At 38.7% G+C, this 27960-nt stretch overlaps 1 protein-coding gene and 2 non-coding genes across 7 annotated transcripts in view; all 3 read right to left on the bottom strand.

Annotated features, from left to right (window-relative positions):
- Positions 1-16117, bottom strand: part of TMPO (thymopoietin) — a 29416-nt gene extending 13299 nt beyond the window's left edge. For 2 of the 5 annotated variants that reach the window (XM_047740471.1, XM_047740472.1), the window contains exons 1-3: positions 15587-16111; positions 7865-7991; positions 4041-4199 (exon numbers count right to left, since the gene is read on the bottom strand). In XM_047740471.1, coding sequence (XP_047596427.1) covers positions 4041-4199; positions 7865-7991; positions 15587-15865 — 565 coding nt within the window. In that variant the 5' untranslated portion in view covers positions 15866-16111. Of the gene's footprint in view, positions 1-172; positions 2900-4040; positions 4200-7864; positions 7992-15586 lie in introns of those variants that run through there. The other 3 variants (XM_047740473.1, XM_047740474.1, XM_047740470.1) reach the window with 2 other exon arrangements.
- Positions 16118-24637: 8520 nt separating this feature from the next.
- On the bottom strand, positions 24638-24709 carry TRNAW-CCA (transfer RNA tryptophan (anticodon CCA)). The gene has a single exon. It is a non-coding gene; the product is annotated as a tRNA-Trp (tRNA).
- A 626-nt stretch (positions 24710-25335) lies between these two features.
- Positions 25336-25407, bottom strand: TRNAD-GUC (transfer RNA aspartic acid (anticodon GUC)). Its single transcript has one exon. It is a non-coding gene; the product is annotated as a tRNA-Asp (tRNA).
- Between the last annotated feature and the right edge of the window lie 2553 nt (positions 25408-27960).

Raw genomic sequence — 27960 nt, 5'->3', positions numbered from 1 at the left:
AGAAGAAAAACCACACAATAAGTAGAGTATTTTAAACTATACCATTGGAATCTCAAGCAAGTTTCATTTCTTCATTGAAAAAATGGAAAGGAAATGTTCAAGAACAAATACCTAACTTGTCGCAACTCCAAGAATAAAACACACATACAACATGTTTCTGGAGACCACACAAAACTGTTCAAATTACAACTTTATTGAATTTGCAGAAGCATTCTACAGTAATACATTAGAAAAAGTCACATAGCACTTAGTAGGTACATGTATACATGTACATTCCAGAAGACAAATGACAAATAAAATTACTCCCAGGAAGATGCAAAGATGGACATGTATAGTAAAAATATAATAATTGCCAGGAGTACCAAAGGGACTGAACTTTGCTGATACTTAACACTACCATTTTCCATAAAAATACAAAGAAATTTGATTATTAAATGTCTCTATAGTTAGACTCATCTTACAATCATAGAAATGAAAACACAATATACTGCTTTACACAATGGAATATAGTGTTTCTTAGGAATTTTTAAAAAATAGCTTAAATCTGCTTTTAGAATTTAGATTAAATCTAACCATCCATGAACCACAACATAACCTGAAATTATTAAAAAAAAAAGGCCCCACTTTTCCAGTGTCTAGTTCATCTGACACACTACAGTGATAGTTAGAATGCACCATTCCACAATTACATGGTTTAAAGCAGTATTTTGTAAGGTGTGGTCCATGAACTGTTTGTTACCAGTCCTTAAAGAAATGAGACACTTGCACCAGAATGTAAACTGGCACACTGTTTTATCAATAAAAATTTCCCACAAAAATAAACACTGTCATTCATCTAAAAAGTGTCTCTAGATCCAAATTCTGGTGCATACTTATCAGTGATCAGTAACTGTCTACAGACTGGCACTTTGAATTTCATTGATCTAGAATATTATGAAGGAATACAGAAGGAAAAACAAACAAAAGTGAGAATAAAAGAAAAAAATGTAGACAAGTTCCAGAAAGTGAAAAAATATTAATAATATTTAAATCAGTGAAGACTCCACTTATATTCTAGCTATTAGCGTTTTCTATATCTTGGAGAATTGTAAAATCTTAAGAGGAGAGAATGAACTGTGTGAGGCAAAAATGTGACCCAGAAATCTTTAAATTGTTTCTATCAGGCTTTTCCTATCTGTGCAACCGAAAAAATAAAGGCAGTTCTACATAGGCAAATAGTCTGAAACTATAGTTTGATGGGCAGAAGCTTGACTTCGAAAATAGCCCAATCTGGAGTCTAAAAAGATCTTCAAAATCTTGGCATAAAAGCACTTGAAATTCTTAGGGAAGCTGCTAAATTCCCCGTATCAAAGATCAAATAGGTATTTTTATTCTTAACTTTATTAGCGCTTATTTCCACGCTTTTTAGTTACTTTATACACTTCTCCTCCAAATAATGTTCCACCTTTAAAGGGAGTAACCACCAGCTTATTCTTTGAAGCTGGATTAATTTTACAATCCTTCAGCCAGAGATAGCGGCGACCTAAAGTGGAAGATCCCATGCTATGGGCAGCCATCTTTACTTCATCAAATGCAGCTTCACAAAGAAATGAGGCTGCATCATATGTTTTGCTCAGAATCCCAAGTGCTTGGTGCAAATGACTAGGATCTGAGCTAAGAATTTGTGCAGCCTGACTAATGTCTGCCTGTAGAGCCCTAACTACGAAGGCAGTATGGGTTGCAATCTGCAATGCTGATGCTGCAGCTTCGTATGTTCTACAAAGTACTAAGTCTAACTGTTTATCACAAGAGTCCGTGGAAGTTGCCTGAATACCTACTGGTGGAGTGGCTTCAGAAATAAACTCCTGTATTTCATCATCTACTTTTGGAACTGATAATATCTGTGTTGCCTCTCTGGAGGAAACTGGATACTTGCATGCCAATGAAGGCAGTTGTCTGTCAATTTGTTGCCACTCCTCTTCAATTACCTTTAAAATAGATTCATGGAAGGGAAAAGATAGTTCTGGGGCATCTATTTTCTCATGTTGTGACTGCTTAGACACCTCTAGGCCTAAGGTAGTGAGTGAGTGAGAGACAACAGTTTTGGCAAAAGATGACATCAGTTCAGATCCAGGTGTATTTTGAAATGTCACAAAGGAACCTGAATCCTTTTCCTCTACTGACTTTTCACTGAGCCGAGGGAATTTTCGTGGAGGAGACAGGGACTCAGTGTCTTGATAATTAGATCGATCAATTCTCTTCCATCTGTTTTCTACATCCAGTGGGGCTGTAGAGTTTGAAGTCCCAGGCAAACTACCTACCCCACCCTGGACCAACAAAGAATTGACATAATCTCTGATTGCCTGAGCAAGTGGTGGAGAAATTACTTGTGATCTCTCAGACTCTTCTAGTGCTTTCCTTTCACTGGAGAGAACTGACTGATCTGAAACAAGGGACCTCTCAGTACACAATGGTTGAATTCCACTTTTCTCTCCATGGTAAATGTTTTCTACTATATCTTTATAGCAAGTAGTGGTGGTTTCTTTAATCAGTGAAGGAGAAGCTGCAGCAGAGACCAACATGGCAGCGAGTTCATGCTGAGAAGATGCCGAAGAACTTTTCTCTAAACATCTATCATGGCTAGACTTGGAGGAAGTAAACAAATTCCCTCCAGAGGCTAACTTCTGCAATTGTTCCCTGCCAGGCAAAGTTGTGGCAATAAGAGGTTCCCTAGGTGGGTCTCCCTTAGAAGTATGAACTTTCTTAGCTGCCTGTAGTTCAGTCCTGCCCAAAGGAGGACGGGTGGAGATTTCAGGAAAAGAAATACCCTGAAAAAATCCACCAGAGGGAGTAGTTGGAAGTTCAGAAAAAGGAACAAAATCCCTAGTGGACTTCACTTTCTTGTGTTCTTTCTTCTTTCCTGTAGAGGCAAAAGAGGCAGGAAGTTTAAGCATTACTTGTGCTCAAGCTAATTTTATTCTTTGCCTCCTTGCTAACATAGTGCTGTTGAAGGAAAAGACTATATTTCATATTCTGAACAACCAATCGACACACTGTGCCCTGGCAGGCAGTGCTTATGAAGATATAAGTAATTTGAATCAAATTAAATAATCAAGAAACTGACAAACAAGTTATATGAAATTAAAAATTAAAAAGTATCAAGTTGTTCTTATTATAGAAAGGTCATTAATTTCACGTACTATTTTCAAAAAATACTTAAATATTATGGTCAAATTTTCTTATAACAGTCCACTAAAAATACGTCAAAATATTTGCTTCATAGGTGCCCTGAAATCACATTATCTAGCAAAACTATAAATTTAAATATTAACAGAGAACAGAATATATGCCATATTATAAATACTACCACTATATATTAATTATAATAAACTGGACACATATGTAATCTATCATAGGATGAGATCTCAAAAGCAAGTGAAAAGATTTGGCATGCTATCTATATAATTTTTTAAAAAGTTCTAAATAATATTATGTTTTAGATGCATATAAAAAAGTATTTGGGGTGCCTGTGTGGCTCAGTCGGTCAAGTATCCGACTCTTCATCTCAGCTCAAGTGTTGATCTCAGGATTGTGAATTCAAGCCCATAATGGGCTCCAGACTAGGCATGGAAGCCTACTTTAAAAAAAAAAAAAAAAAAAAAAAGGGTATTTAAAAATGGATTGGAAAGATTAGCACCAAATTAATGACAGTGGTTGCTTCTGTGTTAATAATACTTGGAAAGGCTAAGTGGGAGAACTTCATCTTTATTTTTAATACTTTATTCTTTTAGAAAAATGAAATTTGAAAAAAAAAAAAAAAAAAAAAAAAAAAAAGGTACCTGGCAATTTTAGGTGACCAAAAAAAAAATCAGACATTTGTACATTTCTGTTCTTAGAATTCTCAAAAGGTACTCAAATGAAATTACTTAGAGGATTACTGATGATATGAACAGAAATTACATGTAACTTGGTAATATTTAAAGTTTTATCTTCTTCATGGTTACTGTACCTTAGTCTGAAAAAAATTACATATATTTGACTAACATCATTTAAAATTTTACCTTCTTCATTGTCACTGTATCTGTCAGAGTCATTACTCCCATTCTGTCTTGTATTTTCTGCTGATGAAGAAATTGCTGGCAGAGGAGTAGACGATCTTGACTCAGTTCCCTGTTCCCTCAGTTTCAACAGTTTTTTCTCATATAGTTTCCTGGTTGTTCCTGTATTAAGGCAGAACTTGGTTAGCATTTGTATTGTCTTGTTTAAGATCCTACTCATTGTCTTTAGCAACATTAAAATGTTACATTCACTCTTTCCTTTCCTACATGTAAGTGCTTTAAAAACTATATAAAGGATTCTTTTCTAAAATAGGTGTTTTTCTGAGATTTTAATACATGATTACAACAATGTATCTTTTAGTAACATGAAGTACATAGTAGATTGATACAAATCTTACTATAGATCACCTACTAAAGAGCCATGTATGACCAAGTATTTTTGACTGAAAAGTCTTGGACTCTGTATATTTTCCCCTAGTACTATGTAATAGTATTTGCCTTGTAGAAAAAAAATCACTTTTATAAACCGTATTCCTCTGAATACTATGATTAAAACCCCAAGACTCTCAGAGTTTAATACACCTAAAAAGAGCCACTCAGTTATGGGAAAAGAAAAAGCATATAAATAACTTTTTTAGTTGAATATATTTTCATATAACACTGTATAAATTTTGGGGGCACCTGGGTCGCTCAGTGGGTTGGGTGTCTGCCTTTGGCTCGGGTTCCGATCCTGGGGTCCTGGGATTGAGCCCCACATCAGGCTCCCTGCTCAGTGGAAAGCCTGTTTCTCTCTCTCCTACCGCCCTTTCCCCCCACCCCTACTCGTGCCCTCTCTCTCAACTAAATAAAATCTTAAAAAAAAAAAAATTGTATATATTTAAGGCATTAAATCATTTTAGATAAAACTACTTTGTGATTAAAATAACCTTTTATGGAAAATGTGTGCCACAAGCAGAAATTACATACCAATTAGATAGCAAAATAAAATGGACTATAAACACACTTTTAACACATTTCAGCATGAATGACAATTTAAAGCCAAAAATAGCTTTTATTTTCTATTTTACACTAGCTGCATGTCTCCCTGGTTTCTATAAGATGAATACAATGATGATAAATATACATATTTTAGAAACAACACATCTCAAAATGTTACATAAGTAGCTGTAAGATGGAGGGGGAAGTGTAGGATATAGGTCAAAAGGTACGAAATTTCTGCAAGATGAATTAAGTTCTGAAAATCTAATATCTAGAATGGCCTATATATACTGGAAATCTGCAGAAGTATACCTTAAGTGCTCTCTCATCACACATCCATACACAAACTAAAACTGTGAGGTGATAGATATATTAACTGGCTTGATCACAGTGATCGCTTCACAATATATACTACAAAACATCAAGTTATACATACTAAATATATGTAACTTGTCAATTATACCCCAAAAAGGTTGGGAAAAAATGAACAGCTGGTATGCTACCATGTAACTTAATATATATTGATATATAATACACATTTTAGTAGCATCTCCCTTTTGGAATTTTAAAGATTTTTTTTTTTTTTTAATTTATTTGACAGAGAGAGATCACAAGTAGACAGAGAGGCAGGCAGAGAGAGAGGGAGGGAAGCAGGCTCCCTGCTGAGCAGAGAGCCCGACGCGGAACTCGATCCCAGGACCCTGAGATCATGACCTGAGCCGAAGGCAGCGGCTTAACCCACTGAGCCACCCAGGCGCCCCTCCCTTTTGGAATTTTAAATGAAAAATTAAAAAGTGCATTAAATGTCTGTTGGTAATTATATTCATAGGCTTATTTCCAGCTATTTGGAAGTACTATGTTAAATAAAATGAAAGATAACATTCTAAATTTTTGTTTGCAACTTCACCTATAGAAATAGAAACAAAAACAAAAACAAATCCCCAAATTGCCAGTGTTCAAATTTTTAAAAATTTTATTTAATTTGGGGCGCCTGGGTGGCTCAGTGGGTTAAGCCTCTGCCTTTGGCTCAGGTCATGGTCTCAGAGTCCTGGGATGGAGCCCTGCATTGGGCTCTTGCTCAGCAGGGAGCCTACTTCCCCCTCTCTCTCTCTGCCTGCCTCTCTGCCTACTTGTGATCTCTCTCTCTCTGTCAAATAAACAAATAAAATCTTTATAAAAAAAAAATTCTTTAAGAGAGTGAAAAAAACCAGGCACAGCTTGAGAGAAAATGCATCTCCCAAGATATATCATATATGTGTTGATATATCCCAAGATATATATCAGATTTTTAGTATATGTGCTGCCGAAGCGAGCACTATATCAGATTTTTAAAAACAAGTAATCAGAATATACAAAAAAACCTTTCAAAATTCAGTAAGAAAACCACCCAATTGAAAAATATGCAAAATATTAAGATCTTCAAATAAACCCGTGAAAATATGTTCAACATCATTATTCATTAGGGAAAGACCTATTCACCACACAGAGATCCTACTACACACCTAACGGAATGACTCAAAAGCTCAATCTCAAGTGCTAGCAAAGATGGGGAACAACAAGAATGCTCATGTATGGTCAGTGGGAATGCAAAATATTCCAGTCAGTTTGGTTGTTTCTTATAAAGGCAAGCTTACACGCAGGCATGCCGAGACCCAGCTAGTCTACTCCTAAGTACTGACCCAAGAGAAATGAAGATACAAAAACCTGTGTACTATTAAAACACAAAACTCAACTGAATAAATGTGAAGACTTAATTGACTTTATTCAATGATTCATAAATTGGGCAGCATCCCATCTTCCAAGTAGAAAGAAACTGTACCGAATAGAATTTTATAGGCAGAAACAGGAAGATTGCTAGCAAAAGGAAAAGATTGTTTCAGGCAAGTTCACCTTCCCCTTAAGGGGCAGAGCAGGTGGTCTTATCCATATTACCTCACAAGTGTGGACAAGGAAATTCCAGACTGATTGGTTTAAAATTTCACTCCTCTGGCACCTGCCTGCCTGTCTACTTGTGATCTCTCTCTCTGTCAAATAAATAATCTTTAAAAAAATTTTTAAATTAATTGACATATAGTATATCATTAGTTTCAGAGGTAAAGGTCTGTGATCATCAGTCTTACATAATACCCAGCGCTCATTACATTATGTGCCCTCCTTAATGCCCCTTACCCAGTTACCTCATCCCTCCACCCCCTTCTCCTCTAGCAACCCTCAATTTCCTATGGTTGAGTCTCTTATGATTTGTCCAGTGTTTAAAATTTTACACAATTCAGAATACCAAAACAGACATTTCTCACCTTGAGGTTATTGTCAAGACCCTCCAAAATTAAGGCAAAAATCACCAATAGTAACCAAATGATAGAAATCCAGTGTATTTAGTTTCAAGTCTTCTTTTTTTAGTTTGTTCTTTAAGGGACCATTCTTGATTTCTAATCAAAACAAGACTTTATAAATGGTACATTTAATGATAACTAAAAATGGGTATTATGCTAGGAATTGATTAACTTGGGTTATATTAATAAGTCTGTCACCAATTTACTGATTTGGATGAACCTGGCCCACTATGTCACCTCATATTTTCCTCAGTTGTCATGTAAGATCCCTATGTCTCACCAGGTACTTGTGACATGAGCACCATTATGAAACAATTTCAACAACAGAGATAATCTTGGAGATTATCTAAATTCATTTTTCTCATTTTATTTTCCTCATTTATAGTCTAGGAACTTGTGTCCTGGCCACATAAATAATTAATGACACATTGTTCCTTAGAACCCAAACTCTAACTGCTAGACAAGACAAGAAAACAATGTAGGGCACTCACAGAAAAGGAAATTTTACCAACTTACCCACAATAGGACCAGGATTCACTCCATATTTCACAAGCTGATCCAGAAGATCTTCATTAGTGAGCTCTGTTACATCTAGATCATCTTTATCTTCTAGTCTGGGTCTATCAGTTTTCTTTGTGGCTTTCTGCAAAGAAAGTCCAGTTATTATTTGCACAGAGTTAAAAAAATGTTCTTTTTTTACTATACTACTATATAATTAAGACTGTATACAATAAACCTGCAAGCATACCCTCTGTTGATTTATAGCTTTATCAGGCCTTAGCAATATAATTAAAAGCAACTCGTTATTTGAAGATATTATAATAAATAACTCATACTTTTTAAAATATTACTATTAATATGGTCAGTTTTGGCTAACCTATCTATAGAGAAGATGATAGCATAAAAAATTCAAGAGTAAACAGACTGGGATTAAACATTTTCACCCAGATAATCAGAAATACAATTTACTACTGACCTCTTTTAAAAATCCTTAAAAGTTTAAATTATTCTATGAAAGTAAGACTTTACCATAAAGATATGTCTTAGTTATATTTAAAAATGATTTCCTTTAGGGGCACCTGGGTGGCTCAGTGGGTTAAGCCTCTGCCTTCGGCTCAGGTCATGATCTCAGAGTTCTGGGATCGAGCCCCGCGTCGGGCTCTCTGCTCAGCAGTGAGCCTGCTTCCTCCTCTCTCTGCCTGCCTCTCAGCCTACTTGTGATCTCTTTCTCTATCAAAATAAAAAAAAAAAAAAAAAAAAGAATAAAAATGATTTCCTTTAAACAAGCATATCAGAATTTAAGAAGCCCAAATGAATACTGAAATACAGTGACTTTAGTGCCCAGTTTTTGACCTATGAAGGAAGTAAAACTTTATGGCTATCACCTCCTGACACAGCTCTGTCACCACACTTAGTTCTATGTGGCTGTTTTACATAGAAAGGGCGAAAGAACATGGAACAAGCTTTGAGAGAAATTTCAACTTAAGCAATGGCAGTCTGTACTGAAGAACTATCTAAACTACATAAACTTCCAAGGCTAACCAAGAGAAGAGAGCAGAAGTATGGGCGCCTTCTAGGGTTGTGGCAGAGAGCCTTACAAAATGCCTCAGTAACCCCAGAAAGCCTCAAAGAACTGAACAACAACAACAAAAAAATGGCTTTTTAAATAATGGTCACAAATATCAAAGTCAATTTAGGCAAACTGTTATTTAAGGCAAATGAGTCAATACTGAATCCTAGAAATATTTTACGCAAAATGGTGAAAACAATAGTTGCACAGACTGTTTACTTTTAATAATTCTGAGGGGGGGAAATCAGCCAAATACAAATTTGAAGTATTTTATATAAAGCAAGATTATGAGAAATTAATTTTTAAAGATAACTGCCAATAAGAGAAATCTTACCAAGAGAAATCTTATATAACTAAAAAATGGCTATGAAAGTTAGGGTACCTTCAGAAGGCTTTAATACACATTGCACTGATAGGATCAGGCTCAAATCTGTAAACAACTTACACGTTAATGTCAAAATAGCTTCCAAGAGTCTAAGAGCTCTATTTATCATAGCCCTGAATTCTTTAAAGACTTTTTAAAATATCAAATAGACCAAATCCTGTGTTGATGACCTACTTGAATTTTCCAAAAACTGCGGAAAGGTTGGGAACAAAAGCTCCCTTATATAAATATATAAAAAATATATACTCTAAATAAAAGAAAATCAATCAAATACAGATTACTGGTAGATAATCCCTCCCACCTTAAGAATTTTCACATTTTATTATCAAGAAAACATCCAAGAATTTTAATTTCTTACAACAGCCTGAGGTTTTCAAGAAATCTCTTCCTTTGGCACTCACCACACACCACTACTTGTAAACATACTTTATCTTCTCCAGAAGGTAAATTCCTTGAGCAATAGTGCCTAAGTTTGGTTTATTATCAGAACTTTAAAATTTTTGGAAAAGTTAGCCCCTATTTTAAAAAGTCTTACCCCAGTCTGAGTCCTAACCTTGGGCCTGAGAATCTGTATTTTAACATGTATCTCAGGTGTTTTGGATGCAACATTTAAGAGGGTAGCAGAAAGAAGAGCACACACAAAACAAACTGAGGGTTGCTGGGGGGAGGGGGGTTGGGAGAAGGAGGTGGGGTTATGGACACTGGGGAGGGTATGTGCTATGGTGAGTGCTGTGAAGTGTGTAAACCTGGCGATTCACAGACCTGTACCCATGGGGATAGAAATATATTATATGTTTATAAAATATAAAAAATAAAAAATTTAAAAAAAGAAAGAAAGAAAGAGGCACTGTCATATTCATATTGTATCCCAAGCATCTAAAATTAAAAAAAAAAAAAAAAAAAAAAAAAAAAAAGACTGCCTGAAAGAAGAGTAGGTATCTGACAGATGTTTTGCTGAGTGAATGAAAGTGTCATCCAGTGAGGGAGAAATAAGTCACTTATTTTTAAAAATCCATTTCTTATTAAGAAATAACAAAAGGCTTGGGGCACCTGGGTGGCTCAGTGGGTTAAGCGTCTGACTCTTGATTTCAGCTCAGGTCATGATCTCACGGGTTGTGGGACAGAGCCCCACATCAGCTCCAAGCTCAGTGGGTTGTCTGCTTCAGATTCTCTCCCTCTGTCCACCCCCATGCTCTCTCTCACATACATAAATAAAAATTAATAATATTTAAAAAAAGAAACAAAGCCTTATCAAATCAAAGCAGAATCCAACAGTCTTCTATTTTCTTAAAACATAATGAAAGATTACAGCTGTACAAAATCTTCAGAGGAGAATAAACTAGCATAAGGTATGTCAAATAAAGAGGGAATTAACAAACTACTTGATTTTTATCTTTAATTTGCAGGCACAAAAGTTCCAGAAATGTAATGCTATTTTTAAAAAAATATTTTATTTATTTATTTGACAGAGAGAGAGAGATCACAAATAGGCAGAGAGGCAGGCAGCGAGAGAGAGGGAAGCAGGCTCCCCACTGAGCAGAGAGCCCAACTGCAGGGCAGATCCAAGGACCCTGGGATCATGACCTGAGCCAAAGGCAGTGGCCCAACCCACTGAGCCACCCAGGCGCCCCTGTATTGCTATTTTTATGAAATATCAAATTTAATAGGAATACAAACTGGGAGACAGGTTAGTGTCTTATGCATAATTATCAAACCAGCAGTTTCAATCAAGAAGAAGGAACCATTATTTGTACTGATTTCTGCATCCAGAGTTTTTGTTCCTTTGAGTAAATCACATAATCTTAGTTTCATTCAGTCAAAAATACCAGGTACCTACTACATGCCAGGCACTGTTCTCCAGTTTCTTCCCAACTACCAGATGATCTCTAATGTCTTTTTCAACTTTAAAAATCCAACAGTTCTTTGATAATATCACCTATGAGCTATTATTTATTTCATTACTTTTTTAAAACTTCAGGCTCCACGACCAACGCAGGGCTTAAACTCAGTACCCCAAGATTAGTAAGAGTTGCATGCTGACTGAGCCAGCAGGCGTCCCCAGCTACTCTTATTTTTAAATTTCCACCATTAGTAGCAAGATGAAGCACAACGATAATCATTATAAAAAAGATTCTACTGAGCACTTACTATATACCAGGTTGTATTCTGGATAACTTCCTACATGTATTAACTTACACAGAATCCTAAAAACCCTATGAGATAGACACTAACATCCCCGTTTTAGGAGAGGAAACTGAAGTTCAAAGAGGCACAGCTAACTCCAGCAATACAGAAACATTTGGATAAACTTTAGGCCTGTATCACTTTCACAAATTTACCTCATCCAATTCTGAAAAAAATATTATGGTAACATTGTATTGCTCTGGAGCTAAATAAACACAAAAAAATTCAGAAATCACACGTAATAGCATCAACCGCTGAGCACTAGATACCTTAACAAATGCAACCTTTAATAATCCTCAATTAAGTAGCTACTAGTAGTTACTAGATTATTCTTATTTTCCAAATGAAAACTGAGCATCTGATAGACAATGTTCATTGTTCAAGGTCAACCCAATAGGAGGCAGACCTGGGATTTTTAATCCCCACTCTAGAACACTCTAATTCAAAAGTCTACACTTAACACCTTACTGAAGACTATGGCAGTCAATTTATGATTTAATTAACACTCACCATCGCTAGCATACTTTTTACTGTTCTATTCCATGTCTTTAAATATTTCCTGTAAAAAATTCATGATCTGCTAGATCAGACCATTCAAGAATGCTATGCTCCACTGGATTCCAAATAGCTATACCTGTGCTTTGTACCTTGGAACAATAGGGCAGATTGCCAACTTTGTGATTGTTTATTTTTGTGTCAACAATCTAAGTAATTTCAACACCTAAAAACACTGGCATAATCAAGATGCATAAAATAAAAAGCTCAGAAACAAGAAAACTGAAAACCAAAACCAAAAATTTGAACATGCAAATATTTGTCATATCACACCAAATGAATCTAAAAGACCGTGGCCATGGCTAAATGGAAAATTTCTCCTTCAATCAAAAATACTCTTCATAAACCCATGTTTAAATAGAAGGTATATCCTCAGTCCTTAGCCAAGTCACAGTAATGTTTGGTTTGTTTTAAAATGCTAAAAATTGGGGCGCCTGGGTGGCTCAGTGGGTTAAGCCGCTGCCTTCGGCTCAGGTCATGATCTCAGGGTCCCAGGATCAAGCCCCGTATCATCCCATCATCGCATCATCCCATCATTGGGCTTTCTGCTCAGCGGGGAGCCTGCTTCCTCTCTCTCTGCCTGCCTCTCTGCCTACTTGTAATCTGTATCTGTCAAATAAATAAAATCTTTTAAAAAATAAAATAAAATGCTAAAAATTGGGGTGCCTGGTATGGCTCAGTGGGTGGGTTAAGCCTCTGCCTTCGGCTTGGGTCATGATCTCAGGGTCCTGGGATCGAGTCCCGTCGGGCTCTCTGCTTAGGGAGCCTGCTTCCTCCTCTCTCTCTGCCTGCCTCTCTGCCTACTTATGATCTTTCTCTGTCAAATAAATAAATAAAAATCTAAAAAAAAATAAATAAATAAAATGCTAAAAATTTACCACTTAAAAAAATCTGCCTTATCTACAACTCTCAAACATAATTTGACTTTCTGCTAGATTATATTCTTTAAAAAAATGTGACTACATTGTTTTACATGTGGGGCTAACAATGGCCACAACATAAAATACTGTACACATAAGAGTACAGAGAATGATTTTATTGAGTATTATAAATATCCTAAGGCTCTTTTCCTGCAAATACAAGATTATTTTTCCTATGCCTGATAAAGTCTATCATATTCCTAAATTCAATTTAAAGTCACTTTTACTTAATGTGCTTTAAAACAGAAAATGATGCTACCGCCTAACTACCACTACTTTCTCAAGTTGTTCACACCATTGAACCTGGTATTTGAGTTTTAAAAACTCAAGGCAGATAACACTTGAATATATAGCTACGAGATAGTTTTTCTTTATATGGATTAGAACATTAAATGAGATATAAACGGCATAACATGCCACTGGAGATTGTAGATTCTCTTAAAATATTAATTCCTTTCACCCAGAACTTATTTGAGTGGTGCTGACCAACTCTGATACCATGGGAAATTTGAGTAACAAACACAATCAATTAGCATACAAAAAATCCAACAAATTATATAATTATGGTAGTGGGTAGGGTCTGCAGAAATCAATCTCCAGTAGTTATGAACACTTGGTAGGAATTACAAAATGCTGGATAACTGAACTCAAATTTTTACACCTCCAAAACACAGAGCAGATTGTGACATGCTTTTTTTTTTTTTTAAACTGAAGTATACTTAACATACAATGTTATACTAGTTGGGACACACACTTTAAAAGTTTTTGAAGGAGGGGCACCTGGGTGGCTCAGTGGGTTAAGCCTCTGCCTTCGGCTCAGGTCATGATCCCAGGGTCCTGGGATCGAGCCCCGCATCGGGCTCTCTGCTCAGCGGGGAGCCTGCTTCCCCCTCTCTCTCTGTCTGCCTCTCTGCCTACTTGTGATCTCTGTCTGTCAAATAAATTAAAAAAAATTAAAAAAAAAAAGTTTTTGAAGGAAAAGCATCAAAACCAAGGTGGAGGTTTCCGCTGAAAACGAATCAAGTTAAGAACAAACAATCCTATTATAAACACAACCAAGTACTTCCACGGTTCAAGAATACATTTACACAGAATACAATATAGAATTCTACAGAAGAACTTTTTTTTTTAGTGTGCTGATTTAAATGGAAAAGATTTCATTTCCACCAAAATCTTTACTAAAATCATTTGAATATTTTTTCCCATGGGGCCTGGGAAAAAGCAGATAATCAATATGCTTTACTTTGTCTTTAAGAATCTCTTAAATTTCTCTTTATTATGGAGAAGTAAACTGGCTTTCTGCAAATCCACTAAGACATACGAAGCAATAAGGTGCAGTTGGTTTCTCATTCAACGAATAAATATTTGACACTCCCAATTGCCTGGCCTTATTAAGACAATAAGATTTTCAATTTCTCTAAAGCTCAGATTAAGATTTTCAGTTAAATCTAGATTACATCTTTCTTTCATTTCCACCTGGTAGTCCAGAAAAACACATCACACAGATTTCTTAAAAACTAAACAATACAACTTTGAAGAACGCAGTACTTCTGAGTTATTAAACTCAACAACTATAAACTCCACATTCAAAGCCTTACAAAGCAACGTGATTGATTACATCCAATCACCAATTTTAACTACGGTCTGTCATGATTTGAAATCTGAGAAGTACGCAGTTCACGCCAACAAAACGGCACATAAAAACCCACAGAACAAAACCCAAACTATTCTCAAACAGAATATGCATTTGGTAAAACCAATCTGAGACTTAACCGGGATTAGATAATCCAAATTGCAATCACTGATACATCAGAATGCCAAGAAATGAGCAACTCCGGCTTCCGAAATCTTTCCTTTTCTTATGCAAAATTTACCAAAAAGTTAAAAAAAAAAAAAACAAAAGCAAAAACCCAAGCCCTCTAGAATTTCCAAATATTCTAGGCGCCTAAGATAACCGCTTAACGATGTTATTTTTAAGTGCTCATTTTAATTTAGAACAACACTGCCCCGCCAAAACATAGCCTGTTGCTGGAACACTTAACGAGAAAAACATAAACGGTTCAAAAAGCCCTCCATATGCAAAACCATAAAAAGGCGGGAATTTCTTTATTTCAAATTTTGGTTAGAAATTAGTATGTCACAAATTGCCCTCCAGGGAGCGCTCTGAGACTCGGTTACTAGTCATTTCAGTTAATAAAGCGGGAAAACGCTCGAACGTAACCTACTGCAGTTTCAGGCTGACCCTCCCCAAAGGGCTTTCGAATCGGGCACGGAAGTCCCCGCCGAAATATCCACTCCCGACGGTCGAGGGACACCGAGCTATCCGCGCGCCACAGAACAGCAAACGCCGACTTCACACCTTCCACACACACACAACCGCTAGTCCTGCGGCCCCAACTTCCCGACTCTTCCCTCCAGCGGCCTCCCCTTCCAGAGCTGCAAGCTGAATCCTGCGTCCGCAGACCCACAGGCCAGCCTCTCGGTCCCGCGCGGGGACAGCCCCGCCACCGAGGAGGCAAGAGGGGGCGCCAAGGAGGAAGGGCTGCGAGCGCGCGCGGGGAGGCGGGGGTAGTGGCGACAACCGCCAACCGCCCGCCTTTGTGGCCCCGGCTGGGCGTCCTTACCCTGCCGACGGCGGCCCGGCTGCGGCCTGAGACCGCGGCCCCGGAGCCGAGGACCGGGGTGGGCTCGCGCTCCTCGTCGCTGGAGAAGTCCGGGGGCCCCTTGCTGTTGGCGCCGGCGCCGAGTGGCGGCCGGTTGCGCGCCGTGAGGTGCTGCAGATAGAGCTGCACGTAAACGTCTTTGCGCTGCTCCCCAACCGGGAGCGTCACATTGTTGGCGACCAACTCACTCTTCAACTTCTCTTTCGTCAGGACCGAGGGGTCTTCCAGGAACTCCGGCATCTCCGCGGCGAATCCCCTTCCCTGCAGACCTCACACCCGCAGCTCAAGCCGGCGCGCTCGCTCTTTGCCCGGGGGGACCGCGCTGCCGCCTCCGAGCCCTACGACTCCCGCCCGGGAGGAGCGCCGCGGAGCAAAGCAAAAACTCGCACACACAAAGCAAAGCAAAAGCCGGACACAAAAGCCCCCCCGAGCACAAGTGCGGACCAAGTGCGGCCAAAATAAGAGCCTCCACCAACCCCAGCCCACACACTACACAAGCAAGGAGAGATCAGCCTGTTTCACCCACGCCCCAAGAACGCGCGCCGCCATTGGCCCGCGGTGGGAGGAAGCCGGGCGGTGATTGGTAGGATCCCTCGCGCGGGTTCCATTAGCCGCTGCACGGTGCGAGAGGTTGTAGAAACGCAGTTTAAAAGCCGCTGGGGCGGGAGCCCCGGCGCCTGGTCTGTTTCTATTTCCTTTTTCTCCACCCTTCCCCTAAGATGCCGATAAGGGACACGTCGTACTACTGTGTGTGCGGTTTCTTTCCCCCCCGCGCCCCCGCCCCCGCCCTGCTTGAGAAGGGGCTTTTCTCTCTAGGGTCGATCGCCTTCCAATGGGCCGACTTTCACGCCAGCTGCGAGGACCCTGGACTGGGCCTTTCTCAATCGTAGGACACTGATTTACCGAAGAATGACCGCAGCCTTTCCTTCCCCAAACGCTCGCCCCGAAGGGAAAGAAAAGGAGCAAGGCGTGCTTATCGGCACTCCGCTTCCTTGATTTGGTTTACCTGGGGGGAGGAAAGGGGAGGGCAAGCAGTAAAATCCCTCTCTGCTTGCAGGTGCTTCTTTTGTTTCTGAAATTCGGGAAAAGCCAGACCTCAACGACTGGGCACTTTAAAATGTTCCTGAATCTGTGACAAAATTGTATCGTCAAATATTTCATTCGTTTCCTACCCTACAGGTCGGGACGTTTCTAAATTTCATTTTGAACACTGGGGCACAGCTAACTGCATTTTTGTTGAGAGCATCTCTGGATTAGATTCTTACACTCATAAGTTTATCTTACCATAACTTCATCAAACCTAATGTTAAATAATAAAACAGGATGAAGCAAAACAGTTAGGAATGCCTTAATGGGCAACGTAAGGTAACTGAGACGGTGCATACCTAGATTTCAATCATAGCAGAGCCTGGTGACCTATAATCAGGCCAGGAACCCTAATCAAGCCCATATTACTGATCCAAATTGAAAAGTATCAGGAATTTCGTAAGATTAAAATGTCTTCCTGAAAACAAATACCAGTGATGACAAATATTTGTGTTTCTTACGAATGTACATGTTCCAAGATGCTTTCCTCCACGAAAGAAAAACTGACCTTGCATTTAGGGTACTTTAATCATTTCCCCCAAATTCTGACCTCCAAGCTGTTTAATAAGCTGCTTAATTTTAAAAAAATGTTTATCTGATTTCTGCATTGTTGTTTGAGGAAATTTTTTTAAAGTGCCTTCATTAAGAATGTTCCCCATGAGATAAGTCATTATATTTTGTTCAAATTGAGGAGATGCTGTTTAATGATGGATTCTTTCCCTAGGGGCAATTATTTATTTAAATTATTTTCTAGAACTCTCAGTATTCCATATATTTCAGCAATAGTAATTAGCTAGTAATGCAAATTAAAAATTAAGTAGCAAATTTTTTAGTACATTTTTAGGGTGCCTTGTGAAAGTTACCTCATTTTTTTCCCCACAGCTTCCCTGGGTACATAGGCAATTGCTTTTATCTTCATAGGGTGACTGAGCTGAGAGGCAAAGGACCATGATTTTGCACCACAAATGTAATTAATGCACGTGGGATAGTCCCAGTCTGCATAATCTTGGCAAGACCCCAGTTGATGGGTCTAGTCTACCCTATTTGGATTAGTAAATTATCCTGCTAAATCAACTTGCTAGTTGAAGAATTTGGCTCCGGCCTGATTATACTAACAGTTTTTAAGAGGTGGTTTTTGCTGCTGTATCTAAAGGGTCAGAGTTACCAGGGCTATATATGATCTGACCAGATTGGGTACATAGAAGGGTCTCTCGGCTCTGACAGCTGCCCCATGGTCTGAGGATACCTGAGGAGCTTGGTCCTTGAAATGGATCCTTAGAGAGGGAGGCATCACTGATATCTGAGGATAATATTCTACCTAAATTTGATGTCATTAGAATACAGTGATGAAGTCAAAGAATTACCCAAGGATAGTGCAGTGAGTTTTTTCATAGTTTCCTTGCACCAGATATTTTTCCATTTTCCAGGCTGTTTAATCCTTAGAGATAATACTTTATCCTACTTTTTAACCACAAGCTAAAAGAAATCAGTCACCTGTTGAGTTTGCAAGGTGTTTGTTTTTGCAAGTTGTTTTAAATAGATGTAGTATGGGGCACCTGGGTGGCTCAGTTTGTTAAGCATCCAACTTCTGATTTCAGCTCAGGCCATGATCTCAGGGTTGTGAGATTGAGCCCCATGTAGGGGGGTCTGAGCTCACCATGGAGTCCGCTTGTCCCTCTCCCTCTACTTCTCGCCACCCCCCCCTTTATATCTCTCAAATAAATAAAATCTTTAAAATAAGTAAACAAGTGCTATGCCTTACAGGCCAACCGTAAAGATAATATAATTCACAAAGAACTGCATTCTAGATGCTTGAAATGAATATTCCTTGAGCAAAAACATTTCATTCCCTTTCATTAATTACCTCTCTTTTTCTTATTCTTAGACACTATCAACTGGAGCTTACTTGCAGATTCTATGCTTCCCAGGAGACATGGATGATGTCATAAGCTATCAGACAGATCGCCTTTCTACATCATCCACTAAGTCATGACTTATCAAATTCAGACTTGCAATTGTCCTAGATGCACCCAGCTATATCCCTAGCACTATTAATTTTTAGGGATGAAGGTAATTTTTGCTTTTAACTCTGCTTTAGAGCTCCTAAGTAGGAGTTATTTATTCTCCATACTCCGTGTACCTTAAGGCCAAGAGGTTGGGCTACAGAATTTGGGTGGCTTCTTTGATCCTGATTACTACTACAAAACTATTTTTCTTCTTTCCTTGTTCAGAAATGTTTGAAGTTCATATCATCTTGCTAAATCACCTTTAACATCTTGATCATCTATCAACCTTTTGGCCACTCTCCCTCAGATATTATGGGCTGTTTTTCCTTGCTCTAGCTTTTCCCGCCATCACTATCTTCTCTGTGAATTTAACATTCTTTTTTTTTTTTTTAATTTTATTTATTTATTTGACAGACAGAGATCACAAGTAGGGAGAGAGGCAGGCAGAGAGAGAGGAGGAAGCAGGCTCTCCTCAGGGCAGAGAGCCCGATGTAGGGCTCGATCCCAGGACCCTGGGATCATGACCTGAGCCGAAGGCAGAGGCTTAACCCACTGAGCCACCCAGGCGCCCCTGAATTTAACATTCTTATAGATGGCCCGCACGACACCAGCAGAGAGAGACACAGCAAGGGAGAGGGAATACAAGGAGGGGGAGTGGGAGAAGGAGAAGCAGGCTTCCACCAAGCAAGGAGCCCCATGTGGGGCTTGATGCAGGGCTCTATCCCAGGACCCTAGGATCATGACCTGAGCTGAAGGCAGACGCTTAATCGATTGAGCCACCCAGGCACCCCTTAAAGTTTATTTAAATAATCTCTACACCCAACATGAAGCTCAAACTCATGACCTGTGAGATCAAAAGTCACGTGTCCTTCCAACTGAGCCAGCCAGGCACGCTCAGCACTTGGCCTTGTAGAATTTTAACTTCTTCATCTCCAGCAACTTGTTCCTCTATTCCGTATCATCCATCCACTGCAAGTGGTAACTTAGAACCTTGCAATAAGTAACTGTTTTGCCTTCTAAATCTCAATTTCAATCATCATAGTTGTCAATCACTAGCCTTTTTCCTCAACTCATTATATTCTCACTGACCTATTACCACCTCCATTCTATGAAGCCCAACACTTAAAAAAAAAAAACAAAACTGTTACTATGCTTCTGACCTCATAAACACTTCCAACTTACTCAATTTAGGTTCCTCAATTAATCCTTGTAATTGTTCTTTTGCAGACATTTTCAACTCTCTTACCCCAATGTCTGTCTCTTTCTTACTTGGAGGAACCTCAAGGTAGACTCTTACTTAGTCATGTTTGGACTGAACCCTACTGAAACAAACTTTTCCATTTCATTGCTGCATCCAAGTAGCAAAGACTGCTATAGAAAAATCATACGACAGGGCTGACTGGTTTTAATTCATGACCTCAGACTTCATGGGAGCACTTTATACTGTCTGGCAAAAGTATTCATTCGCTGGATTAACCATTCATACCTTGGCTTCTCTACTCAAATCTTTTACATCCTTTTCTCCCCACCTATCCCCATTTTTAGCTGGTGAACTTGGATCATACTTAAGAAACTGGAAACCATCTGCAGGGAATGCCAGAAGATTCAGAAGATTATTACTGTGATCATTTGCTCTTGCATCTTTCTTGTTTCAGTGGAAAAGAGAGAACTCCTATCAAAGAACTCCACCCCTTGTACTCTGGATCTCATCCTTCTCTCCTGTTCAAGGACTTGATTCTTTGATCAATGCCTGTGAAATTTCTTAGATCTTTTTTTTTTTTTTAAGTTTTAAGTAGGTACCATGCCCAAGATAGCACTTGAACTCATTCATGACCCTGAGATCAAGAGTCACATGCTCTACTGCCCTGCGAAATTTCTTAATTGAAAAAAAAGACTTAATATTTTATCTTGTTATATTCATACAAATAAAATTTTTAAAAATTGCCTTTTGGGACTCCTGGGTGGCTCAGTTGGTTAGGCAGCTGCCTTCGGCTCAGGTCATGATCCCAGCGTCCTGGGATCGAGTCCCACATCGGGCTCCTTGCTCATCAGGGAGCCTGCTTCTCCCTCTGCCTCTGCCTGCCATTCTGTCTGCCTGTGCTTGCTTTCTCTCCCTCTCTCTCTCTGACAAATAAATAAATAAAATCTTAAAAAAAAAAAATAAAAATAAATAAAAATTGCCTTTTATGTTGAAACAGGTATTAGGTTTTCGTTTTTTTGTTTTTTTTTTAAACTCTTTAAAATGTTGCAGCATTGATACCTAAAACCTTGGGAGACAGTGGAAAGATAATCTTATGTGAAGCCACAGCTTAAAAAAATAAATCAATGGAATGACTTTGTCAGAAAACTGTTCTGGAACTTTTTTTCCCATAAATCACTTGGATAACTGACTTCATTTTCATTTTTGAAGTTTTAAATGTTATTAACGTACAGCTGACTTTTTTGTTTTTCATTATTCCATTTTGCATAGAGCTTGGTTGTGAATTTAAAGGTGTCACCTCAAACAAAAGCAGATGACCAAATACTACATGGTCATAAAAGTCATGTTCTTGACTTTTTTTTTTTTTTTAAGAATATGAAAGTGTATTCACAATACAGCATTTAAGTAAAAAATAAGAAAACAAAAAGAGAGCCATATTGGAGTAAGATCTCAGTTCTGTAAAGAACAGTGTGTATGGATATTTTTTTTTAAAATATATACAAATAAAAAAGACTAGATATAGACCAAAGTGTTTGTAGTAATTTTGTTTAGGTGATGGGGAACAAGTAATTTTTGTTTTCTTTCTTATTTTTTCTGTATTTATCAAAATTTCTATGATGAACACTTGCTTTTATAAACATAACTACTTTTCTTTTGGAATGAGTGTGAGAAATTAGGTAATCAGTTGGCTTATCAGAATTCAGTCTTTCAGTTTTATATTTCCAAAGCGTCCATTTTATCAGCTCATCAGTCTTCGGTAACTGATTAAAAATAATCTCAAAAGAGAAAGCTAGTTTATTAAACAGGTGAAATAAATAGTCAGAGCATTCTGTACTAGTCGATAAATCTACCTGGAAGAATAAATGCCTGGAAAGTTTTTAGAGGAAAAGAACAAAATCACAGATCTATTAAGTGGGAATTCAAATATGGATCTATATTTCAGAGCCTCTTTCCTGACATCATTCCTATATATTGGTTGTAGAAGATAAAATGAAGTGTTGGATTTCAAGTTGTTTCAGAGTTATAGCAAGTCAGCAAATGGGCTATTCTAGGAAAGTACAGATGTCCAAACTTGGAAAGAAGCTGGAACCTGTGAAGTAACAGTTTTAGAGCTACAGCAGTATAAATGATGACATGTGTATATATATATATATATATATATATATATATATATATATATATACTGCCTTACAACATTTTTATGTATGTCTCATTTGATTCTTTTTTTAAAGTTTTTTTGAGTATAGTTGACACAATGTTAACATTAGTTTCAGGTGTACAACATAGTGACTGACTACTTTTATGCTCAACACAAGTGTAGCTAACATCTGTCATCATACAATGCTGTTATAATATCATAACAATATTCCCTATGCTGTGCCTTATTTGATTCTCTTAACAACCCTGACAGGTAAGTGGGATCTCCAATCTGGCTTTGCTCTATAGGCCAGTGGTTCTCAAACTTTAGCTGGCATCAAAATCACTTGGAAGGCTGGTTAAAACTCTGATTGTTAGGCCCCATCCCCATACTTTTCTGATGTGGGTATGGGGTATGGTGTGGGGCCTGAACATTTGCATATCTAACTTGTTCACAGGGGGTACTGGTCTGGAAACAACAGCTTTAGGCCATTTTTTTTTTTTTTTTTAACTTTCTTTGTAAAGCCAGAGCTGATCTTGTCATAGTCTTGAATAATATTTACATTGCCTTTCAAATAAAATCCAAATTAGTTAGAAGGTCTTGACTGATTTGATTCCTGTTTTACCTTAATAGATTTCTCTTTTCCTCTCCAGCCATGCTGGAGTACTAGCAGTTCTCCAAAGGCGCTGTATTAGTTTGCTAGGTCCGCTATCACAAAATGATTAATAAGGTAACATTACCTGCTCTACCTCACAAGAGTATGATTTTGTACGAATGAGATAACATATTTGGTCCAAGCTAAGATAAAGTGAGTATTTTTACAGATACATTCTATACATGTAAAGGTTGCCAGGGGAGAAGGAATATAACTTCTGTTAGGGCAGAATTGTGACTCTTCACAATTCATATGTTGAAGTCCTACCCACCAGTATTTCAAAATGTGACTATATTTGGAGATAAGGGCTTTTAAGAGGTAATTAAGTTAAAATGAGGCCATTGGGTGGGCCCTAATCCAAACTGACTGGTTTCCTTATAAAAGGAAACTTGGACATCAGCAGGAGATATGCACATCCAGAGGAATGACCATGTTAGGATATGGTGAGAAGGTGGCCACCTATCAGCCAAGGACAGGTCTTAGAAGAAACCAACCCTGCTGTCACTTGGATCTTGAACTTCTAGGCTCCAGAACTATGAGAAAATAAATTTCTTGTTTAAGCCTCCCAGTCTGTGGTCTTTTGTTAAGGCAGCTCTAGCAAACTAATATGAACTACTTTTGTAATTGAATAAATCAGACCCCAGGGATATTAAGTGACAGTGCTTGACTCATGGAAAACATTCATATATATCTACTGCCTAAAGTAACATAGCAAACTTTTATTTTTGAAGAGCCTCCTTTATGAGGTCTTCTTGAGCTACCCAAGGCAGAGTTAATGTTCCTATTTTAGCATCTACATACCATTCTGTTCATGTTACTTTCATGGCACTTAGCCCAACATATTACAGTATTTGGTTACTCAGTGTGTCCCTCAGTGCTGAGCACAGTATTAGGCTCATCATAGTTGGTGGTTCATATCTGCTGAAATGGTCTAATCTCAATCCATCCAAAGAGGAGAAAGAAGAACAAACTACACAAAGTGAAAATATGATGTCCAGCTATACTGCTGTATTAGGTTAAGTCATAAGAAATTAGTACTTGATATTTTCAAAACACGGAGCAGAAACACTCAGGGACTTTTATGGAACATGACCAATAAAGATCTAAAAATATTTCTCATCATCTTGCTATTTATTTTTTGTACAAGTGTTTGACACATGCTTGTCAGGGAATATTCAGTACTAAGAGTTCTGGAGCTCACAAAGGTTGACTAAGCTTTGCTCCCTATTAAAGAGATTAATTGAAAGTGATAGCTGACTTGTCCCCACTCATATGAATTGGTGAAAATACAAAGGGGCATTGATAATATCACTTAGGCCCAAAGGCTTCTAGCACGTTTTTTCAACAATTTCCCCACCTTTATTATAAAACTTAGTAAAGACAAGGATATAGTAAGTTACCTTGTTTGGAAACTTGAGTGACCCTTGGCAGGTCCCTATTCCTCTGTTTGTCAGAGGAATAGGGACTGTAAAAGTGGGATACTAATCACACGTTGTAAGATTGCTTATTGGCACACAGGCTAAGATGTGTAAAGTGCAGCAATATTCAAAGTTAGAAATTTTACTCTATTGTTCTTGCTTTCAAAAGGGTCTAACACCATTTTTGGGAAAACAACTTGCACATTTCTTCTGAAGGAGGGTTGGACTGATATGCCCACTAGTGCACAGTAGTAATAGTCCACATTTCTATGTATTACGAACATTAAATGACAAAAAACTCCATTTATAAATCCAAACAGTACAAAACGATCAGCGTTAAGAATGCGATATAAAGTCAGCCTTATCTTTTCGCACCCTAAGGATTACTAGGATTACATCTGAAGAAGTAAGATTTAATCTTAAAATTAAAGCATTTTCGAAAAACGGCGGGAATGCTCCTGGATCTCAAGAAGCCAGTGTTTTTTTTTTAAAAAGCTTATAAAAGCCCATGACCCCGACGTGATTCGAACACGCAGCCTTCTGATCTGGAGTCAGACGCGCTACCGTTGCGCCACGAGGTCCTGCTGGGCTGTGGCTCGCGCAGTTTCTTAGGACTCAAGTAACATGACGTTTCTTCCGGACATGCATCTCTTTTTCAATTCTTTCCTTGCCCCTCCACCCGGTACACGCTGAAGCTGGAGACTGATCACTTTAGCGCCCAAATTTTACTGATCGCCAGCCCTCCACTTAACTTGAGACGGGACCAGCGAAGGCGGGAGAACTGAGTTTCCCTTTCAGTCGGGTCCCCAGGGTCAAGGGAAACTGCTCCTTTCTCTTCTACGTCAATTTCCGTTCTTAGCCGCCCCTTTAGGGGCGGAAACTCCGCCTTCTCTCTCCCCTCCCCCACTTCGGGTTCGGCGCCAAGTTCATGACCTCAAGTTGGAATTTGGCAGGCGTCCTGCGCAGGCGCACGCCTGTGCCAGCTCGCCTCTGGTAGCTAGCGTGGAGGAGCGTGTGGTTCCCTTTCTCTTCCACCAACAATACGGAGCTTTTAATGTCAGGGAAGGCTTTTATTTCAAGGTGAGCATTAAGCTTAAGAGGCACCCGTGGTAAAACAAATATCTGCATATTGTATTTGTCAGCAGGTCTGATGCCATGGAGTTGAATTATAAGGAAAAGAACAATTGGATTGGTAAAAAGCAGCCACCTCCCCGTCGGGGAATTGAACCCCGGTCTCCCGCGTGACAGGCGGGGATACTAACCACTATACTAACGAGGAGCCGCTCAAGGGCTTTTCCAAACAGCCCTTCAAATGTAGGAAAGATCCCCTTCCCCGGCTCATTTCTTTTCCGCTTACCACCCGGAAGTGTGGAAAATGCGAGCACTTGGACCGCTCTTCCTCTCACTATCCCCTCTGGGCACTTCGACTTGTCGTTGGTGGAAAGGGTAAATTATTTAGAATAAGTGAAACAAAATGCGCTTCCAGTTTGAGTAGTATTGAGTTAATGAAAATTGTTTTCCGGAGCTTTTTGCTTTCCAGATGATTTAGGTTTCTGAAGGGAGGTTTTTAATTTAATAGTGACCAAGGGGATGTGACTTGAAGCAGAACTTTACCTTCACAAGTTCTTATTTTCATTCTGAAGTCGAAGTTCAAGGGTATCATATGGTTGCCAGATGTCCAGGGCAGTCAGGGTTGTCCCACAATACAGTGCCTCTTCAAACAATTCTTAAGCTTTTATGACTCAAAGGGGCTCACGCATTGGACCAGCTGTGGCCAAACGCAATTCTGTTGGCTGATTTTTTTCCCCCCTGTATTTCGGTCTCTTTCCTGAGGCGTCTACAGTTTGCTTGAAAATGATAAACACATAAGTGGCAAAATAATAATACACTTAAATAACTCAATAAGGATGTGCCATTAATTAAAAAGAAGGTTAAAGAGGTGTGCTAATAGAATAATTTGTACCATTGTTAGCTTCTTCATAAACAGGATCAAACCTGTTCCAAGGACGACCCCCCACATAAACTTTTGACATTAACTCTAAATAAGCAAATTTGTAGAGTCACAAACTGACATGATTGAAAGTTTTCATTGTCGAACTTGAATTTATGGAATCCATTCCTTGTAGTGTAATGAATTAACACAATTTGGAGGGATCATGGGTTACATGGTGTTTTCCATCTGATGAAAGGGATTATTTAATGCAGACTTTAAAAAACGGCAATTTTTGAGGCCTGTTTTGGCATATATTTTCACTCTTAAATGCACCAAAAGCCTCAGTAAAACTCCATGTCCTGTGGCCTCCTTCTACTTCTGTCTAGTAACTCTTATGAAGTCTAAAAGGCTCTGTGATGACTATGATGATTTCTTTTTCCTTGTAAGAGTTAAAGAATTTGTCCCAGGTGTCTCTGTTGGCAAAATGCCAACAGCAGTTGGAACCCAAATTAATTTAACACAGCTTGTCTTTACCCTCCCCCACTCCCACTGGGGAAGCTTGATCCTCGTCCCTCAGAAGAGACATCGTCCTCTCCACCTAAGCTGTGGTAAAGCTATGCCAGTGTTCATACATGTGTTTCTATGTGGTTTTTTTATCCTCCCTAGGGAAATGAAGCAGCCTGAGTCAGCAGAGATCATGGAGCAGGAAATACCACCTGCTGCCCATTTTCCTAAAATGGAAAAGAAGAGAGGATAATTAACCTGAAGAGGGTAAGGGAGCTCAGAGATTCCTCACTGTCAGCACTGGGTGAAAGTAAAGGTTAAAATCTGACTGGCAGTAAAGAGGGCACAGAACTCTCTTTGGAGGTGAATAGCATGGTGACAATCAATGTTATTGAAAGTTTCAAATCTTGCTCTACCTAAGTAATTGGTTGTCTAGCTTATCACAGCTTGCAGAACCATTCACATTCATTTCATCTTCTCCACAGTCCTCGGAGGTTACTAGGGCGGGTGTTTTATCCCTATTTTACAGGAGGAGAAAGAGAATCTTGTAGAGTCACACAGATAGGAAGTGGTGAGAGGCCAGGACTCACCCAGGCCTCAACTGCAAATTTTGTACAGAATTCACCCTGCTGTATAGTTCCACATACTTGTACAGTAACAAATCATGCGTTATGGAGAGAAAATTCTTTATCACTAGTATCAACATACTGTGTCACACTCGTTCCTGTATTAATATTTACTAGTCTCTAATTGCTTAGGCACTGTAGTTATTCATTCACTATTGAACCTACAATGTGCCAGACATTGGTTTAGACACATGGGTTTAATGGATACATTTTGTTCTTGTGGAGCTTATTTTCTAATAGAAGGAAGGTAGACAATAATAAACAAGGGATATAATATATGAATATGCCAGATGGTGACAAGAGTGGAAATAGAAAAAAGTAGCATTATAAGGGGCTTTAGAGAGTAGCAAATTAAATACAATGGTCGAAGAGGCCTCATTTTAATAAGGTAGCATTTGAACAGACTTGAAGGCGTGGTCTTATGTTATCTAGAAGATTTGTGGGGCTTTAGAGGTTATTGTAAAGACTTTGACCTTTTTTTTTTTAAGATTTTATTTATTATTTGATAGAGAGAGAGAGCACAAGCAGGTAGAGGGAGAGGGAGAAGCAGGCTTTCCACTGAGCAGAGAGCCCAACACGGGGCTCAAACCCAGGACCCTGGGATCATGACCCAAGCTGAAGGCAGCTGTCCAACCAGCGGAGCCACCCAAGTGCCCCAAGACTTTGGTTTTTGTTCTGAGGGGAAATGAGCTGCTGTAGGGTTTTGAGCAGAAACGTGACCTGGTCTAATTTATGTTTTAGAGTTTTGGGCTACTGGGTTGAGAATAGA

Source organism: Lutra lutra, chromosome 8 (genome assembly GCF_902655055.1).
Source record: "Lutra lutra chromosome 8, mLutLut1.2, whole genome shotgun sequence".
Lineage (NCBI taxonomy): Eukaryota > Metazoa > Chordata > Mammalia > Carnivora > Mustelidae > Lutra > Lutra lutra.
Note: the sequence above shows the minus strand (reverse complement) of the source record. Positions and strands in the feature narration are given on the sequence as shown.